This window comes from Phyllobates terribilis, unplaced genomic scaffold (assembly GCF_046119375.1).
Source record: "Phyllobates terribilis strain yellow unplaced genomic scaffold, ASM4611937v1 Scaffold_1__5_contigs__length_1240528914, whole genome shotgun sequence".
NCBI classification, from domain to species: Eukaryota; Metazoa; Chordata; class Amphibia; order Anura; family Dendrobatidae; genus Phyllobates; species Phyllobates terribilis.
This window is the reverse complement of record NW_027362761.1, coordinates 47,906,376-47,927,099: the sequence shown is the minus strand read 5'-3', so window position 1 is coordinate 47,927,099 and position 20,724 is coordinate 47,906,376. Positions and strand designations below refer to the sequence as shown.

General features: G+C 44.4%; 1 protein-coding gene across 2 annotated transcripts in view; it reads right to left on the bottom strand.

Moving 5' to 3' along the window:
- The window catches only part of LOC141165822 (coiled-coil domain-containing protein 17-like), a 124,273-nt gene that overhangs the window by 28,183 nt on the left and 75,366 nt on the right, over positions 1-20,724 (bottom strand). For both annotated transcript variants that reach the window (XM_073651782.1, XM_073651773.1), the window contains 2 exons: positions 7,499-7,721; positions 3,472-3,582 (listed from right to left, as the gene is read on the bottom strand). In XM_073651782.1, the coding sequence (XP_073507883.1) occupies positions 3,472-3,582; positions 7,499-7,721 (334 nt within the window). The remainder of the gene's footprint in view (positions 1-3,471; positions 3,583-7,498; positions 7,722-20,724) is intronic.

The window sequence follows — 20,724 nt, the reverse complement described above, 5'->3', positions numbered from 1 at the left end:
CTGTATACAGCTGAATTTCACCGCAACTAAAATAGTAGCTGACGTATAGCAGAGTGTATGACGTTTGGCACACAAAAAATCTTTGTTGAACTGTGGCTAGCAACAGAAAATATCTATTTTTTTACTCTGAAAACAGTTGCATTTCACTGCCACTAAAAGCACTAGGTGGCTTATAGCAGAGTGTAACACGTCTGCGACACAAAAAAATCTTTGGTGGACTCTGCCTAGCAAGACAAAAAAAAAATTTTTTTTTTACTTTTTACTTTAAAAACAGCTGAGGTTCACCGCCACTAACGTAGTAGGTGCGGTATAGAAGTGTATGACTTTTGACATACAAAAAAAATCTTTGGTGAACTCTGCCTAGCAAGACAAAAAAATAATTTTTTTTTACTTTGAAAACAGCTGAGGTTCACCGCCACTAAGATAGTAGGTGGCTTTTAGCAGACTGTATCATGTTTGCCACACAAAAAAATCTTTGCTAGACTGCGGCTAGCAATAGAAAAAAAATATTTGTTTTACTGTATATAAAGCTGAAGTTCATCCACCAAAAAAATGACAAACTGGGCTAACACAGCTTACACTATCATATTAGCAAATAAAAAAAAAAAAGCTGAAGCTCTGCACTGACAAGCTCTGCAGATAGCTGAATTTCAACCCCACAAAAACAAAAAGTGGCCTACAAGGGCTTGCTTGCTTTATCACATTAGCAAGTGCAAACATAGATTGAAGGTCTGCATGGAGCACAATACAACCGATGCACAGCACTGTTCTGAGCTATAGACCCTGCTCTTTCTGTGAGAATGTCAGTAATTGCACAAAAACAAAAAAAGGCTGCAAGGTCGATTGCACAGGTACACAGCACAGGACTTATCTACACTATCTGACTGCCACAGAAGCGCCCAGCTATCTAGCTAATATCTCTCATTACACAGGACAGCGCACACTCACCAGCGTGTGTCTCCAGCAGTGACATGCAAAAAATGGCGCAGAGGGAACATGGCCGCTTTTAATATAGGGAGGACATGTGATTTCAGCAGCCAAATGCAGAAGTCCTTGTGTCTGGGACACTGTGGATGCTTCCAGCGCTCTGGCTAGCCGCGCTTTCCTGACCTAGTTACCGCCTAAAGGAAGAAAAAAAAACAGTGCGCCGCTGATCTGACCTGTTCTGAGCTATCACCAACCCCCCCACTCATCTCCCCGCTCATCATACGCAAGCACTATGCTAGCAAAACTGTAAAAAATGCAGTAGTTGCCCCGCAATCACGTAACCACGTAAATTCGTACATGCATGTTTTTCTCAATATTTGACATGAAATCAGAATAAACCTTTCCCATTTTAGGTCAATTAGGACTACCATAATGTTTAATATTTGCCAAATGCCAGAATAATGAGAGCGAGAGAATGTTTTAAAGCACACCTGTCAGAAGGATTGTTCTCAGTAAACTACATACACTGTCAGTTGGGCGACATTACACTGATTAAAATGATACCTTTGTTGATGAAATCCATCCTGTGGAAATCCATCCTGTGGTTCTTGTGCTCCGGGGTGGCCTGTGGGGGGCACTCTATCTGGTGCTCTGCTTACATATTCATCTATATGCTCTTATGACAGCTCACTATGCCTTCACTGACCTGTCTCCTATTTTACCTAGCCCTACACTACTAGATGCATTATGTAAAATAGGAGGCAGGTCAGTGAAGGCACAGTGAGCTGTCATATAAGCACACTAATGAATATGTAAGCAGAGCACCAGATGGAACGCCCCTCACAGGCCGCCCCTAAGCACGAGCATATCATTATCTCCAAACTAAAAGTAAAGATTACACAAGAACCACTGGACAGATTTCATTAACCAAGGTATCATATTAATCAGTGTAATGTCACCCACCTGACAGCGTATGTAGTTTACTGAGCACAATCCTGCTGACAGTTGCGCTTTAAAGCATTTTTATTACTTACTGCAAAGTCAAATGTGTACATACATTTCCTCTGCGATCCCCTGCTGTAATATCTGTGTACTCTTTTGCTTCCTCCCCTGCCCAGGAGCTGTGGTATGTTCCATACATGGTCAGACAGAGCCAATTTTTAAAATGAACTTTTGTTCATGGGAAAACACCTTTAAGCCACTTTGTTACCATTTTGGCAGTATGCTTTGGGTCATTGTCCATTTGGAAGACCCATTTCCGCCCAAGCTTTAACTTCCTGGCTGATGTCTTGAGATGTTGTTTCAGTATTGCCACATAATCTTCTTGTCTCATGATGCCATCTATTTTGTGACGTGCACCAGTCCCTCCTGCAGCAAAACAACCCCAGAACATGATGCTGTCACCCCCGTGTTTCACAGTTGGGATGGTGTTCTTAGGCTTCCAAGCTTCTCCCTTTTTCCTCCAAACGTAACGATGGTCATTATGCCCAAAAAGTTTAATTTTAGTTTCATCAGACCACAGGATATGTCTCCAAAAATTAAGGTTTGTGTTCCTGTGTGCATTTGCAAACATTAATCTGGATTTTTTATATTTCTTTTGGAGTAATGGCTTCTTCCTGGTAGTGTGGTCTTTCAGCCCATGTTGATACAGTACTCGTTTCTATGTAGATATTGACACAATCTTACCAGCTTCCGCCATCATCTTCACAAGGTCTTTTTGCTTTTGTCCTTGGGTTGATATGCACATGTCAAACCAAAGCACGTTCATCTCTGGGACACAGAACCCGTCTCCTTCCTGAGCGATATGATGGCGGGACATTCCCATCTTGTTTGTACTTGCATATAATTGTTTGTACGATGAACAAGGCACCTTCAGGTATCTTGAAATTGTACCCAAGGATGAGCCAGAATTGTGCAAGTCCACAATTCTCTTCCTGATATCTTGGCTGATTTCTTTAGACTTTCCTATGATGCTACACAAAGAAGCAGGGTGTTTCAGGTGTGGATTAAAATACATCCACAGGTATGTCTCTAATTAAATCAGATGTTGCCAAAAAACATCAGTAGCTTCCAAACACATGACATCATCATATGGGCAGTCCAGAATTGTTTAAAGGCATAGTAATCTTAGTGTATGTAAACTTTTGGCTTTGCAGTAAGTAATAAACATGCCTTAAAACATTCGCTCTCTCTCATTATTCTGGCATTTGGCAAATATTAAAAATTATGGTAATCCTAATTGACCAAAAACGGGAAAGGTTTATTCTGATTTCATGTCAGATATTGAGGAAAAACATGCATATGTGTCTTTTTATATAGTGTATGTAAACTTCTGGTTTCAACTGTACATAGCCACTGTAAGTATGTTTTTATTAATTAAATATATATCTCACCTGTATGGCTATAAATATGATAGCAAGGGTCTCAATTTAAAAGAATTCAATAAAAAATTAATACTAAAGGAAAACTTCTGTAGAGTTTCTCCATCTGGTACAAAATAAAGCATAATAGGATATGCAAACAACCCAAGCGTATAGGACTTACCAAAGGAGGATATTTATAGTATATTGAGTTACTGATATTAATGGGGTAGGTGCTCTGAATATCTGCATCCCTCGCATTCACAAGTCGAATGAACAGTTCTGCATTTTCTAACTAGACAAGAAAATTAAAGTAATTAATGAGTTTGCAATAATTCATTGCCTTTAATTTCTAGATATCATCTATATCAGGGTTCCCCAACTCCAGTCCTCAAGGCCCACCAACAGGTCATGTTTTCAGGATTTCCTTAGTATTGCACAGGTGATGGAATTATTGCCTGTGCAGGTGATGCAATTATCACCTGTGTAATACTAAGGAAATCCTGAAAACATGACCTGTTGGTGGGCCTTGAGGACTGGAGTTGGGGAACCCTGATCTATATTATCAATATAGTATCTGTAGTCTTATGTTGTCTGTCCTAGCTATATTTTACATTATTATTAGTGATGAGCGAGCACTAAAATGCTCGGGTGCTCGAAGCTCAGGTCGAGCACATTAGAATACTCGGGTGCTCGACCCGAGCAACGAGCCCAATGGAAGTCTATGGTAAACTCGAGCATTTTTCTGGTGGTCCCACCCCCCGGCGGTCTGCAGAAGGTCAAAAATTGCCCAAATCGATGGGAACGGTGCTCAATTAAACGTCAGGCAGACAGCATATATAGGCAGACAGGCAGGCAGGGTATATAGGAGGGTGCATGAAAAACATAGCAGGGCACTTGGAACACACTAGTGCCCTCCAATTTTCATGCACCCGTCTCTTTAAAAAAGCCGGCCGGCAATTCATCAGTGGCATACACCGGTACCCGACAATTTAGAACAGAAAGAATAGAGCATCACACATAGATTAGATAGATAGAAACATGTCAGTCACATATATAATAAGTACAGTGACAGTGTTGGTTACTGTACTTGTTATTTAGTGTTATAATAAAGGATTTATTAAAAAAAAAAAATAGTGTTTTTGTCTCTTTAAAAAAGCCGTCCGGCAATTCATCAGCAGCATACACTGGTACCAGACAATTTAGAACAGGAAGAATAGAGCATCACACATAGATTAGATAGATAGAAACATGTCAGTCACATATATATGAAGTACAGTGACAGTGTTGGTTACTGTACTTGTCATTTAGTGTTGAAATAAAGGATTTATTATAAAAAAATTGGCGTGGGGTTCCCCATAATTTTAGTCTCTAGCAGAGGTTAAGCAGACGGCTGGGGCAGATGTTTGAAGCCTGGGAAGGGGGTAATACCCACCGAGCTTCCCAGGCTACTAATATCAGCCCCCAGCTGAATACCTAGCCTTTACAAGCTATTAAAATGGGGGACCCCCAAAAAAATGACGTGGTGTCCCCCCTATTTTAATAGCTAGCAAAGGCTAGGCAGACAGCTGGGGGCTGATATTAATAGCCCAGGAAGGGTGCCATAAATATTGGCCCCCTCCCAGGCTAGAAACACCAGCCGTCAGACGCCCCAGAAATGGCGCATCCATAGGATGCGCCAATTCTGGCACTTAGCCTCGCTCTTCCCACTGCCCTGTAGCGGTGGCAGTGGGGTAATAGGGCTGGGGTTGATGTCAGCTTATAATGCCAGCTGATATCAAGCCCAGGTTAGTTATGGAGAGGTGTCTATAAGACACCCCCATTACTAACCCCATAGTCAAAGTTAAAAAAACACAAACACCCAGAATAAAGTCCTTTAATTGAAATAAACACAAAATTCTTTAATGTTCTAAATTAAACCATACTTACCATCACGCCCATTCCAGCTGAAGCCAACGATCTCCTGCAATAAAAATAAAATAATAAACCAACCTCATCCTTACCTTTCCTTGGTTCCGAGGATGGCTCCAGCTCTGCTACATTCACATGACAGGCTGGATCGCAGCCGAAAGCTGCCATCCAGCTTGCCATGCCGCAGACACTGAGAAGCTCATGAAATAATTAAAAAAAATTTACGTGGGGCTTCGCCCTATCTTTGTGACCGGCCAGGTACAGCAGGCAGGAACGGGCTGCCCCCAACCACCAGCTGCCTATTTGTACCTGGCTAGACACAATATGGGAAAGCCCTTTTTTTATTATTTCATGAATTTCATGAAATAATTTAAAAAAAAAATACGTGGGGCTTCGCCCTATTTTTGTGTCCAGCCAGGTACACCTAGGCAGCTGAGGGCTGGAATCCACAGCGCAGGGAGGCCCAAGCTTTCTGGGCCCCACCCGCTGCAAATTGCAGTCCGCAGCCATCCCAGAAAATGGCGCGTTCATAGAAGCGCCATCTTCTGGCTCTGTACCCAACTTATCCAGGGCCCTGGTGCGGTGGCTCACTGGGTAATAAAGGGGTTAGGGACAGCTTGGTATTATCAGCTGGCCCTAAGCCCGAAATTCATGGGGGTCACGCCAATATTAGACATGACCGCCATGAATTTCTAGTAAAGTATTTAAAAAAAACACAACACCCAGAATAAAGTCCTTTAATTGAAATAAACACACAATTTTTTAATGTTCTAAATTAAACCATACTTACCATCACGCCCATTCCAGCTGAAGCCAATGTCTTCTGAAATAAAAGTAAAATAATAAAGCAACCTCATTCTTACCCTTCCATGGTTCCCAGGACAGCTTCAGCTCTGCTACATTCACATGACAGGCTGGATCGCAGTGAGAGCAGGAGAATTCTCTCACGCTCACCGCATGCGCAGGAAAATTCTCCCACGCTGTCAGTGACGTGCATGAGGTGAGCTGAGTTCATTGGACATGAACTCGGCTCATCTGGATGCCGTCACAGCCAGACACTGAGGAGCGCAAGCATGCCTGCGCTTCTCAGTGTCTGCGACATGGCAAGCTGGATGGCAGCTTTCGGCTGCGATCCAGCCTGTCATGTGAATGTAGCAGAGCTGGGGCTGTCCTGGGAACCATGGAAAGGTAAGGATGAGGTTGGTTTATTATTTTATTTTTATTGCAGGAGATTGTTGGCTTCAGCTGGAATGGGCGTGATGGTAAGTATGGTTTAATTTAGAACATTAAAGAATTTTGTGTTTATTTCAATTAAAGGACTTTATTCTCGGTGTTTGTGGGTTTTTTTTAACTTTGACTATGGGGTTAGTAATGGGGGTATGTTATAACCTGGGCTTGATGTCAGCTGGCATTATAAGCTGACATCAACCCCAGCCCTATTACCCCACTGCCACCGCTACAGGGCAGTGGGAAGAGCGAGGCTAAGTGCCAGAATTGGCACATCCTATGGATGCGCCATTTCTGGAGCGGCTGACGGCTGGTGTTTCTAGCCTGGGAGGGGGCCAATATTCATGGCACCCTTCCTGGGCTATTAATATCAGCCCCCAGCTGTCTGCCTAGCCTTTGCTAGCTATTAAAATAGGGGGGACCCCACATCATTTTTTTGGGGGGTCCCCCATTTTAATAGCTGGTAAAGGCTAGGTATTCAGCTGGGGACTGATATTAGTAGCCTGGGAAGCTCAAACATCTGCCCCAGCCGTCTGCTTAACCTCCGCTAGAGACTAAAATTACGGGGAACCCTACGCCAATTTTTTTTTTAATAAATCCTTTATTTTAACACTAAATGACAAGTACAGTAACCAACACTGTCACTCTAGTTATTATATATGTGACTGACATGTTTCTATCTATCTAATCTATGTGTGATGCTCTATTCTTTCTGTTCTAAATTGTCGGGTACCGGTGTATGCCGCTGATGAATTGCCGGCTTTTCATGTTTCACTGTGAGCACTGTTCCCATCGATTTGGGCAACCACTGTAATGCCACAACCACCATGGCTGTGACATTTCAGTGAGTGGCAGACAATCCCTGCATGATTGGTGCTCTAAATAGCGCCAAACATGCAGGACGGGGACCCGAGCTCCCGTCCGAGCATCGCGCAAGTACTCGGCGAGCTGAGAGCATCTCGAGTACTGAGATGCTTGGGCGAGTGGCGAGCATGCTCGCTCATCACTAATTATTATACACAATGACAACATATACATGATAGATGTATAATATCTTGGACATATGGTTGTACCTGTGGCACTCCATTTAAAGCTCCTGTTGTCCGTGATGGCTTAACAGGAAGAATTCGAACTGGTATTTTCCACTGTCCACTTATGACTCGGTTCTGATAATCAAAAATGTCCACCTTCACCCATCCTCGAGGAATCAAGCGACTGACTTCCTGCCCATACGGATCATATCCACCAGATGCTTGCAATTCAATTATTAGAGATATGTTAGGAGAAGGTCGTACCCTTAAAAAAATAATAATAATTAATTTGATTTACTATTATTTATACTGGATCTATATAATGCAAGACTTAAATATTTTTACAGGACGGCACAGTAACTGAAAAGTGAGTTGGTCAAGGTTTTCCATGTTCTGGCGGTTATTACTGTATCTTATCTGAAATAACACTTTCATGAAATGATTTCTATCATTAAGTACATCTTGTATAAGAGCCCAAAGTTGTCTAGAGGAAGCTATAGCATTTGTAGAATTTTGCAGTTAAACAGGCAAGAAGCATCTTGTGAACACTGCACTTATGTCCTTAAGACCGAGGTCAGACAAGTCATAAAAATCGTCCTATTTTCAGACAGAAAACGCAGACAATTTTCATCCATTTTGTCATCCATGTGTCTGTATTTTATGCCCGCGTGACATACTTGTTGCATCCATCTTTAAATGTCAACATTTTAAAATGCACATGATCACTTACTATTTCCAGTGTTAATAACGACAATGTATCCAAACAAATCGGATGCAATATGGATGTCACGTATGGGATCTGATTTTTGTTTGTGCACCTGTAGACATGTATAGGTGAGTGTCATCCAATACTTGGAAGAGAATAGTGCATGCTGTGAAAACTGTCATCTGAACACCTCTAATGAATTACACTGATTAGTGTGTTCATATAATACACTACATTCGCAAATCTGTCTTCTTTCCGTTTCTTTTTCTCAGACAGCACACTGACCATACAGTTTAAGGCTGAGTGCACACGATGCGGTTTTAATGCGTTTCTGCGGCGTTTTTTCCACCACGGAAACGCATTAAAACTGATTGGTAATAGGTCTGCCATATATAGCAATGATAATCCGCATGTGCTGTGCACATTATGCGGAAATTTCCGCTCCGGATTATCATTGCGGCAAAAACCGCACCATAACCAATTCATGCGCGATTCCGCGGCAAATTCGCGACCATTGACTTGCATTGAATCGCAGCAAACCCGCATGTATAATATCTATACATGCGGATTTGCTGCGTTTCAATGAAAATCAATAGGCGCAAAATCACGCCGGAATCGCGTTGCGGCTGGTACCTGGGTCGGGAGAGGAGGCTGCTACTCCTCTCATCCGACCGCTGCTCTGGCTGATAACAGCGAGAGCAGCGTGGATGGGAGGAGCAGCGATCTTCTCTTCCCAGCCTGTGTGCCCGCCGTAGTAAAAAAAAGAATAAAAAAGTAAAAAGAAAAGAAAAAACGTAATACTCACCTGTCCGGTGGCCCCCCATGTCCTCCTGGTCCCCGGTGGCCATCTTCTCTCGTCGGCGGTCAGTGGTACACTGCAGAGCGTGAGCTCGTGCCCTGCAGTGTACTGCTAGGACATGCGGTGACGTCACTGATCACCTGATGGTCACGCGACCATCAGCTGATCGGTGACGTCAGCGATCACCTGATGGTCACGCGACCATCAGGTGATCGGTGACGTCAGCGGTCAGCTGATGGTCGCGTGACCATCAGTTGATCAGTGTCGGCAGCAATCAGTTGATGGTCACGTGACCATCAGCTGATAGGTCTCATGACCGATCAGCTGATGTTCACCGTGGGAACATTCACAAGAATGTTCCCACAGTGTCTAGCTCACCGGGGCTCATCAGCTGATCTTCAACTGATGAACCCCAGTGACCTCCTGCAGCCTGTATACTGACAGGGGTGATTTTACACCCCTGTCAATATACAGTGCTGTATTCTACAGCTGTGACATCAGTGATTTCTGATGTCACAGCTGTAGAATTGACCTGGATCGTCGTGGGACACTTGGCATTACGTGGACTGCGTCGTTGACGGCAGACAGGTGAGGGATATGGTTGTTTGTTATTTTATGTTTTTTTTCAGGAGATCGAGGGCTTCGCGGAGGCATGCAATACAATTTTTTTAAAAAAAACGTGTGTTTTTTATTTCATTAAAATATTTTATTCTGGCCGTGTTTTTATTGAAAAAGCGCCGACCATTTTACTACGCGGATAGTAATGGGGGCGTCTCTTATAGATGCCCTCCATTACTAACCTTGGCTTCACGTCAGCCGCCAATACAAGGCTGACATGAACCCCAACCCCCATTACCCCACTGCTACAGGGCAGTGGGAAGAGCGAGGCTAAGTGCCAGATTTGGCGCATCTTATGGATGCGCCATTTCTGGGACTGCTGAGGGGTGATATTAATAGCCGCGGAGGGGGCTAGTATCCATGGCCCCTTCCCTGGCTCTTAATATCAGCCCACAGCTGTCTAGTTTAGCCTTTGCTGGTTGGATTTTATAGGGGGACCCAATGTCAATTTTTTTCTGGGGTCCCCCTGTAATCTAGCCAGTAAAGGCTAAACAAACAGCTGTGGGCTGATATTAATAGCCAGGGAACATTGTTGGCTAATGGCCCCTTCCTGGCTACTAATATCAACTCCCAGTGGTCGACTTTTCTTCAGCTGGTTATAAAAATGACGCGGGAGCTCTTGACATTTTTTTTTTTAAATTATAGGATCTGTGCCCATAATTCAGACGCAGCAACACTTTGGACGCAAATTTATGCTGCGTCCAAAACGTTGCATTCTATTGAACGCAGGTAAATCCACATGTGTTCACTGAACTATGCGTATTTACCGAATTCAATACATTCTAGTGGACAAATTTCTGTTGTGGAGACTAGCGACTCCGCCAGAGAAATTGACATGCTGCGGCTCTGAAAGACGTGTGGCATGTCAGTGTCCACGGGTGACTCGCAGCCTCTGATGCACGCATAGTGGACATGCAATTTCTAGAGATCCCAACCACTATAACGTAATATCTGGACGCTTCAGGTTTGATGCTTTATAAACATGCAGCGTCAAACCTGCAGTGGCTCCTGATCGTGGCCCGGTACCCAAACTCATCCGCAGCGTATCAATTTCTGTAGCAGACACGCTAGTCTCTGCTGCAGATTTTGACCGATTGAAGTGTCATTACATGCGATGGATTCACATGTACCGACAACAAAAGTGCGGCATAAGAACACCGCGTACGCAACCTAAATACGTTGTGTCCAAAGCGTTGCTGAGTGCTGTTTGTGGGGACATAGCGGCTAACAAACCAGCTGTGAGATGTTATTTAATGGCCAGGGACCATGTTTGCCTAATGGCACCTCACAGCAGCTGCATAAATTACATGAATAGAAATGCTAAAGAAGATTGGATGAGTGGGACTAGCTGACACCCAGCTCTTTTTTTTGGTGATGTCAAGGTGTCAATCAGACCTTTTCATGACCAAACTAAGTAAAGAAACACACAGACACAGTGTAAACACTTTATTTGAAAGACAACAGACCCATTCTTTAATCATTTAAATGAACCAATATACTCACCCCAATTCTTATGGTAATCCAAGGGCTTAAGCAACGTCCCACCAAATAACTTTATTTAACTCCAAAAAGAATGCATTGATGCTCAAAAACGCTTCAAAAAAAGTATGCAAAAACGCGTCAAAAACGCATGTAAATCTGCATGCGTTTCTTTCTGCCAGGGAGAGGCAAAAACACTCAGGAAATTTCTGCTTCAAATCCTGAACATGTGCACATACCCTAATTGATCGTTACACACATAAATTTTAAAAATGGATCTGTGTTTTCTGGTCTATGAGACTCAGACCATGTCCTATTATATGTTTTATGGATCAGTCTCAGCTATTAAAGTCTATGAGAAACCATGTTAGGCCTCGCTCACACTTGCGTATAAAAAATCTGTCCCATTCATCCAAAAAAGTGGTACGATTTTTTTCTCACTTGCGTTCAGTGTGCTGTCCGTGTGCTGTATGTACAGTACAGACGAAAAGTTTGGACACACCTTCTCATTTAAAGATTTTTCTGTATTTTCATGACTATGAAAATTGTACATTCACACTGAAGGCATCAAAACTATGAATTAACACATGTGGATTTATATACTTAACAAAAAAGTGTGAAACAACTGAAAATATGTCTTATATTCTAGGTTCTTCAAAGTAGCCACCTTTTGCTTTGATGACTGCTTTGCACATTCTTGGCATTCTCTTGATGAGCTTCAAGAGGTAGTCACCGGAAATGGTTTTCACTTCACAGGTGTGCCCTGTCAGGTTTAATAAGAGGGATTTCTTGCCTTATAAATGGGGTTGGGACCATCAGTTGTGTTGTGCAGAATTCTGGTGGATACACAGCTGATAGTCCTACTGAATAGACTGTTAGAATTTGTATTATGGCAAGAAAAAAAAGCAGCTAAGTAAAGAAAAACGAGTGGCCATCATTACTTTAAGAAACGAAGGACGGTCAGTGTGAAAAATTGGGCAAACTTTGAAAGTGTCCCCAAGTGCCGTTGCAAAAACCATCAACGCTACAAAGAAACTGGCTCACATGAGGACCGCCCCTGGAAAGGAAGATCAAGAGTCACCTCTGCTTCTGAGGATAAGTTTATCCGAGTCACCAGCCTCAGAAATCGCAGGTTAACAGCAGCTCAGATTAGAGACCAGGTCAATGCCACACAGAGTTCTAGCAGCAGACACATCTCTTCAACAACTGTTAAGAGGAGACTTTGTGCAGCAGGCCTTCATGGGAAAATAGCTGCTAGGAAACCATTGCTAAGGACAGACAACAAGCAGAAGAGACTTGTTTGGGCTAAAGAACACAAGGAATGGACATTAGACCAGTGGAAATCTGTGCTTTGGTCTGATGAGTCCAAATTTGAGATCTTTGGTTCCAACCACCGTGTCTTTGTGCGACGCAGAAAAGGTGAACGGATGGACTCTACATGCCTGGTTCCCACCGTGAAGCATGGAGGAGGAGGTGTGATGGTGTGGGGGTGCTTTGCTGGTGACACTGTTAGGGATTTATTCAAAATTGAAGGCATACTGAACCAGCATGGCTACCACAGCATCTTGCAGCGGCATGCTATTCCATCCGGTTTGCGTTTAGTTGGACCATCATTTATTTTTCAACAGGACAATGACCCCAAACACACCTCCAGGCTGTGTAAGGGATATTTGACCAAGAAGGAGAGTGATGGGGTGCTTCGCCAGATGACCTGGCCTCCACAGTCACCAGACCTGAACCCAATCGAGATGGTTTAGGGTGAGCTGCACCGCAGAGTGAAGGCAAAAGGGCCAACAAGTGCTAAGCATCTCTGGGAACTCCTTCAAGATTGTTGGAAGACCATTTCCAGTGACTACCTCTTGAAGCTCATCAAGAGAATGCCAAGAATGTGCAAAGCAGTCATCAAAGCAAAAGGTGGCTATTTTGAAGAACCTAGAATATAAGACATATTTTCAGTTGTTTCACACTTTTTTGTTAAGTATATAATTCCACATCTGTTAATTCATAGTTTTGATGCCTTCAGTGTGAATGTACAATTTTCATAGTCATGAAAATACAGAAAAATCTTTAAATGAGAAGGTGTGTCCAAACTTTTGGTCTGTACTGTATGCAATTGTTTTTTTTTACTCAGCAACTATTATCATTCACAGGACAATTTACAGTTTCCTATGCTACAGAATAGTCTTGCATCCATAAAAATCGGATGTCATACTGATGGTCCGAATGGCATCCGATTTTTTTCTCACCTATCAGATTTTGGAGTGAAATAACATCTAGCTGTGATTTTTTTCTCATGCCGAATACAGCTGAGAAAAAATAGGGAAAACTGGTCTGCCTCATTAAATAACATTGGTCTGAGTGCAATACCTTTTTTTCCGCATTACACTCATCCGATTTATATGCCAGTGTGAGCAAGCCCTGAAACTGATGACACACTGAAGAAATACTTTGTTCTTCAAAGTTCCATGTGAATTTCATCTATTTTTATGACTATATTTACACATTTTTTTCTCAGGTGTCACCCTAGTTTCTTCTACTTTTTATTCTCATCTGTTTTGTTTTGTTTTTTCCACTATTTTTTTCTTATAAATTGTAAGCTTGCGAGCAGGACCCTCACTCCTATTGTAACTGTTGAATTATGTGTTACAATCAAAGCTGCCACAAGGAATTTCAGGGCCCCATACTGGCAAAATTTTCGGGCCCCCTTGAGACTCCGCCCAGGCTCTACCCCCAGCTCAGCCTCCACCCCGCAAACCTTTCACAATCCCACCGCCCACTCTTGGAAAAACTCCACTTCTGCACCACGTCCTTACCAATCAAAAATTGAACAGTTCCCATTGAACACCATATCACATACATAGCCATCAGCTTTTTTTGGCCAAAAGATTTTTTAAGCCTGCCACCATGACAATGTAGACGCTTTTGGCAGGGCCCCACTCTACAGTAAAATATTAAACATTAGTTAAAATATCCAATATTCTTTTTAGGTATATTTTTCTTTATTTTTCTTTAAGAGAATGTGTCACATTTTTTTAAAATGACCAATAATACCACATACAAGGAACAAACACCATCACACCATAGCGAGACCACATATTACCACCACATAGTAACTGAATAATACCATGTACAAGGGACAAATACTCTCATACTATGACCACACCACATATTACCACCACATAGTGACCGAATGATACCACATACAAGGGACAAATACCATCACACCATGGCCGGACCACATATTACCACCACATAGTAACCATTAATACCACATAAAAGGAACAAATACTGCCACACCATGACCAGATCACATATTACCACCACTAAGTGACCGAATAATACCACATGCAAGAAACAAATACCACCATATCATGGCCAGGCCACATATTACCACCACATAGTGGTCAATAATACCACATACAACTGACAAATGCCGCCACACCATGACCAGATAACATATTACCACCACATAGTGACAGAATAATACCATGTACAAGGGACAAATACTGCCACATCATGACCAGACCACATATTACCACCAAACAGTGACCAAATACTACAATACTAATCATTAATAAAAATAAAAAAAAACAAAATACTAATATTACCATAAGTGCCATTATACACAGGAGCTCAGTACATAGCATACAGAGTATAGTGTACAGGTAATATAGCGATCACCAGTGACATTATACACAGGAGCTCTGTATATAGTGTACAGGTAATACAGGAATCACCAGTGACATAATACACAGGAGCTCTGTATATAGTGTACAGGTAATACAGGGATCACCATTGACACTATACACAGGATCTCTGTATATAGTGTATAGGTAATACAGTAATCACCAATGACATTACATACAGGATCTCTGTATATATTATACTAGCTATTGAACCCGTTCTATGCCCGGGTGGCAAGCATTTTTATTGGTATATGCTCCCCCATCCTGTTACGTGCTGCCCCCATCCTGTTATGTGCTGCCCCCATCCTGTTATGTTCTTCCCCCTTCCTGTTACATACTACTCGGGATGTTCGGTGAGCACCGAGCATTTCCAGGTTACTTGGGCGGGAGCTCGGGTCTCCGCCCTGCACGTTTGGCGCTCTTTACAGAGCCAATGAACATACAGGGATTGCCAGCCTGTCACTGTAATGCCGCAGCCATGTTGTTTGTGGGCATAACGGTGATTGGCTGGAAGCACAGCATCACCTCGAGTATTTAAAACTGGGTTCCGCCATCTTGGACACAGTCGCTCTGGATCAGACGGTGTAGGGAGAGTGCTGCTGAGTTAGGGAGAGATATATAGTGCGAAATAGGTAGTGTAGGGTTTCTAAAGCCTGCCAAATCAAACAAACAAACAAACAGTCCTTCTCAGGACTAATATCCATCCCAGATATCAGGCAGGCAGGCAGGCTGTATAGGAGACGCAGCGGTTATACCAGCAAACGCTGCATTACAGTCCTGTGTGCTCCTGTTGGTCAAATTGCTAGACTTACCCCCGGTCTCAGGGGCCAGGAAAAATCCTTATTTTTTTCATCTAAATCCTGTATTTTTTTTTCCTCAGTCAGACTGTACAAATATGCATCTTATTAACCTTTTGGTATTCCCCCCCCCCCCAAAAAAAAATTGAGTGTGTATGTGACTGTTCAGACACCAATATATCTGTTTAAAAGAGTCTGGCATAGGCCAGATAACTAGAACTGTGGTTTTGCAGTTCCACGGGTCAAATCTCTGTATTATCCTGCTTTTGGCATTTTTCCGTAAAAAAAAACTGTAATAGTGTCTCCCTGACGGTTCAGACACTAATATATCTGTTTAAAAGAGTCTGGTGTAGGCCAGATAACTAGAACTGTGGTTTTGCAGTTCCACGGGTCAAATCTCTGTATTAAGCTGCTTTTGGCATTTTTTCGGTAAAAAAAACAGTAATAGTGTCTCCCTGACTGTTCAGACACAAATATATCTGTTTAAAAGAGTCTGGTGTAGGCCAGAGAAATAGAACTGTGGTTTTGCAGCTCCACGGTTCAAATCTCTGTATTATCCTGCTTTTGGCATTTTTTCCGTAAAATAAAACAGTAATAGTGTCTCCCTGACTGTTCAGACACCAATATATCTGTTTAAAAGAGTCTGGTGTAGGCAAGATAACTAGAACTGTGGTTTTCCTCTTTCACGTTTCTAATCTCCTTTTTATTACCCTTTTTCCATTGATAGTGAGAGTGTAAGCTATTTTACTTCATTTACAATGGGCAAGGCGCGTGGCAAGGGACGTGAAACGGGACGTTCTGGTGATGGTGCGTGTAGAGGACGGGGCCGTGGCCAAGGTGAAAATGTGCCACAACCAACAGCCACATCTTCTCGCTCCCACTTCTTGACCGAATTACTAGGGAAGCACAGAACAACACCAGTATTGCGAACTGATCAGTGTGAGCAGGTTATTAATTGGATAGCAGATAATACTTCCAGTTACCTGGGCACCACCACCTCCGGTCTGTCTTCCACACGGTCAAGCTTTAGTAGCCGTGAGTCTCGACCGCATACTCCTCCTCACCCTGATGCTCCTTCCTCCCACCATGCCGAGTGTCGTCATACAGTAACTGATCCCACACTTGGACACTCTGAAGAGCTGTTCACTGGTCCATTTCCATACTTGTGCCCCTCGCCTGCTCCGCTTGAAGTGGTGGAAGAGGAGATCCCATGTAGCGATGCCCAAATATTTGAACAGCCACGGCCACAGGAAGACGACGCTGGAAATTTGTCACAAGAGGTGGACGATGACGAGACACAATTGCCACAAAGTGAGTAGGAGGATCGTGGTGCGCAAGTGGAAGAGGAGGAGGTGGTGGATGATCTAGTAACTGACCCAACGTGGCAGGAGGACACGCAGAGCGAGGCCAGCAGCACACAGGGGAGGGAGGCAGAGTACCCCAACAGGCAGGAAGAAGCAGTGTGGTGGCCGCACACAGAAGGCGGGCAACAGTTCCTCGTAACACCAACACGAGGGACGTTGCCAGTACAACCGGTAGGTCTTCCAGAGTCTGGAATTTTTTTAAAGACTCTGCTGATAACCCCAAAAAGGCCATTTGCAGCACCTGCCATGCCAGCATCAGCAGGGGTGACAAAACTACCAGCCTGACCACCACCAGCATGATCAGGCACATGTCAGCAAAGCACCCGACTTTGTGTGGGCGAACCCCATGGTCCACGACCAGTGTCAGCGGGTGTCACCACTGCTTCTTCCGCTGTTGTGCGTGTAATAGAACCCCCTGTTGTGCGTGCAAGGCAATCCCCAGTGCATACTGCATGCAAAGATGCCCCCTCCTCTCAGTCTTCACTTGTTATGGCAGTTTCTCAAGAAACAGCATCAACGTCCACGTCCACGTCCCACCGCAGCATTCAGTTGTCCATATCCAAAAGCTTTGAACGAAAGCGCAAATTCGCAGCCAACGTCCCACAGGCCACAGTCCTAAATTTGCACATTTCACGACTGCTTGCGTTGGAAATGCTGCCTTTTAGGATGGTGGAGACGGAATCCTTCCGCAACTTTATGGCGGTGGCCGTCCCTCGGTATTCGGTCCCCAGCCGATACTATTTTGCCCGGTGTGCCATCCCCGCACTACACAAGCAAGTGTCCCAAAACATCTGCCGTGCCCTCAACAACGCAGTTACAGGGAGAGTCCACCTGACAACGGACACGTGGACAAGTGCTTGTGGCCAGGGATGGTACATCTCCCTGACGGCACACTGGGTAAACATAGTGGAAGCCAGGACCCAGTCGGACATTGGGACGGAACACATCCTCCCCACACCGAGGATTGCGGGCCCTAGGTCAGTCAGAGTTGCCCCCACAGTGTACAGCTCCTGCGCATCATCCTCCTCCTCCTCCTTATGTTCAGCCTCCATCTCAGATATCACCACATCAGTTACAAGCTGGAAGCACTGCAGTACTGCCTCAGCCAAGCGGCAACAGGCTGTGCTGAAACTCATGAGCTTAGGTGATAAACCTCACACTGCTTGTGAGTTGTGGACAGCTGTGAAAGAGCAGGCAGATCTGTGGCTGAGACCGCTGAACCTACATCCAGGCATGGTCGTGTGTGACAATGGCCGTAACCTGGTGGCGGCTCTGAGGCGGCTCGTCAAAGTACGCCGCCTGTCAGCTCATTTTCGCAAGTCGGCTACAGCTTCTGTCGCCCTTGCTGTGTTGCAGCAGCGTTTGCAGCTTCCGGCACACCGACTGGTGTGTGATGTCCCCACACGTTGGAACTCCACCCTCCACATGTTGCAAAGGATTTGTGAGCAGAAGAGAGCAGTTGTGGAGTACCAGCTGCAAAAAGGCCGTCGATATTCAGGTCAGACTCCACACATAAGACCTCAGGAGTGGACCTGGATGTCTGACATATGTACCATCCTGACAAACTTTGAGGAGTCCACCAAGATGGTGAGTGGCGATGACGCCATCATTAGCATCAGCATCCCACTTGTCTGTCTTAAAGAGGAGGCATTGCAGCCAGAGTATGATGAGATGGATCAAGAAGCCGTAGTGGGCGATTACACACAGCCCAGCCTCATCTCATCCCAACGTGCATTGGGGGACAATGGGGGAGAGGAGGAGGAGGAAGAACAGGAGCTGGTATCATGCGCTGTAGACATTAGTACCTGTACAACTGTCATACAGTCGGTTCAGCGTGGGTGGCCTGAGGACAGTGGGGAGGAGGAGGAGGAGGACAGCATGGTCAGTCATCATCTTGGTGAGGACACGGAACTCTTGCCCGCTACCAGTATGGCACGCATGGCTGACTTTACGTTACGCTGCCTTAACTGTGACCCTCGCGTTGTTAAAATGTTGGGTGACAGTCATTACTGGTTGGTGACACTTTTAGACCCCCACTACAAGGAGAACTTTCACTCTCTTATTCCTGAGGTGGAGAGGTCTACAAAAATGTGGCAGTACCAGAAGGCCCTTGCTGCAGAACTGTTAAAAAAATTCCAATCTGAACACGCTAGCGGCAGAGGTCACAGTTCGTTGACCAACCAAGGAGTACAGGCGAGAGAGATGCAACTCCAGTCCAGCAGAGGCAGGGGAACACTGTCAACATTCTGGGACAGTTTTCTGAGACCCGCCCTGCTTACAGGCCCTGAGGCGCGGGGTACTCTCACAAGGAGTGGAAAGTTTCAAAAGATGGTGAGGGAGTACCTTGCCGACCGTACCAGCGTCCTCCGTGATTCCTCTGTGCCTTTTAATTATTGGGTATCCAAGCTGGACACTTGGAATGAACTCGCTCTGTATGCCTTGGAGATCCTGGCCTGCCCTGCCGATAGCGTGTTATCAGAGCGTGTTTTTAGTCCTGCTGGAGGAATTATAACTGATAAGCGCACTGGCCTGTCAACTGACAATGCTGACAAGCTGACCCTTATCAAAATGAACAAGGGCTGGATTGGGCCAGACTTCTCATCACCACCAAATGACAGCAGAGTAACATAAAGTCAAGTCCACTGTGTTATTTCGGGAGGTGTATTCCCATGCACCGCTTCACACCCACACATGGGTATACGCTTCCTCATTTCGGCTGTTTTTTGCTCTTCTCCTTATCCTCAGCCTCCACCACCACTATACCACCAGGGTGACCGTGGTCCATGTTGCCAGCATTGCAAGTTCCTCCGTCCTAATTTTTGACAGCTTTTGCTTGGAAGGCATAGGCAAAGACTATGGGAGACCCACTCCCCAATAATGGGAATAATGTTTTTAATATTCTGTACTGCATGGCTCTTGTAAGGGGTATTAAAATCATCTTGTTAAGCTACTGCGACCTCCACGTCTCTTCCAAGGGGCATTAAAACTGTCTTGTTAAGCTACTGCGACCTCCACCACTTTTCCTAGGGGCATTAAAACCGTCTTGTTAAGCTACTGCGACCTCCACGTCTCTTCCAAGAGGCATTAAAACCATCTTGTTAAGCTACTGCGACCTCCACCACTTTACCAATGGGCATGAAAACCATCTTGTTAAGCTACTGCGACCTCCAAGTCTCTTCCATGGGGCATTAAAACCGTATTGTTAAGCTACTGCAACCTCCACGTCTCTTCCAAGGGGCATTAAAACCGTCATGTTAAGCTACTGCGACCTCCACCATTCTTCCAAGGGGCATTAAAACCGTCTTGTTAAGCTACTGCGACCTCCATGTCTCTTCCAAGGGGCATTAAAACCGTCTTGTTAAGCTACTGCGACCTCCACCATTCTTCCAAGGGGCATTAAAACCGTCTTGCTAAGCTACTGCGACCTCCACCATTCTTCCATGGGGCATTAAAACCGTCTTGTTAAGCTACTGCAACCTCCACCACTCTTCCAAGGGGCATTGACATTGTCTTTTTATTCCACTGTGACCTCCACCATTCTTCCAAGGGGTATTAAAACAGTCTTGTTAATCTACTGCGACCTCCACCACTTTTCCAAGGGGCATTGATATTGTCTTTTTATTCCACTGCGACCTCCACCATTCTTCCAAGGGGCATAAAAACCGTCTTGTTAAGCTACTGCGACCTCCACATCTCTTCCAAGAGGCATTAAAACCGTCTTGTTAAGCTGCTGCGACCTCCACGTCTCTTTCAAGGGGCATTAAAACCGTCTTGTTAAGCTACTGTGACCTCCACCACTCTTCCAAGGGGCATTGATAT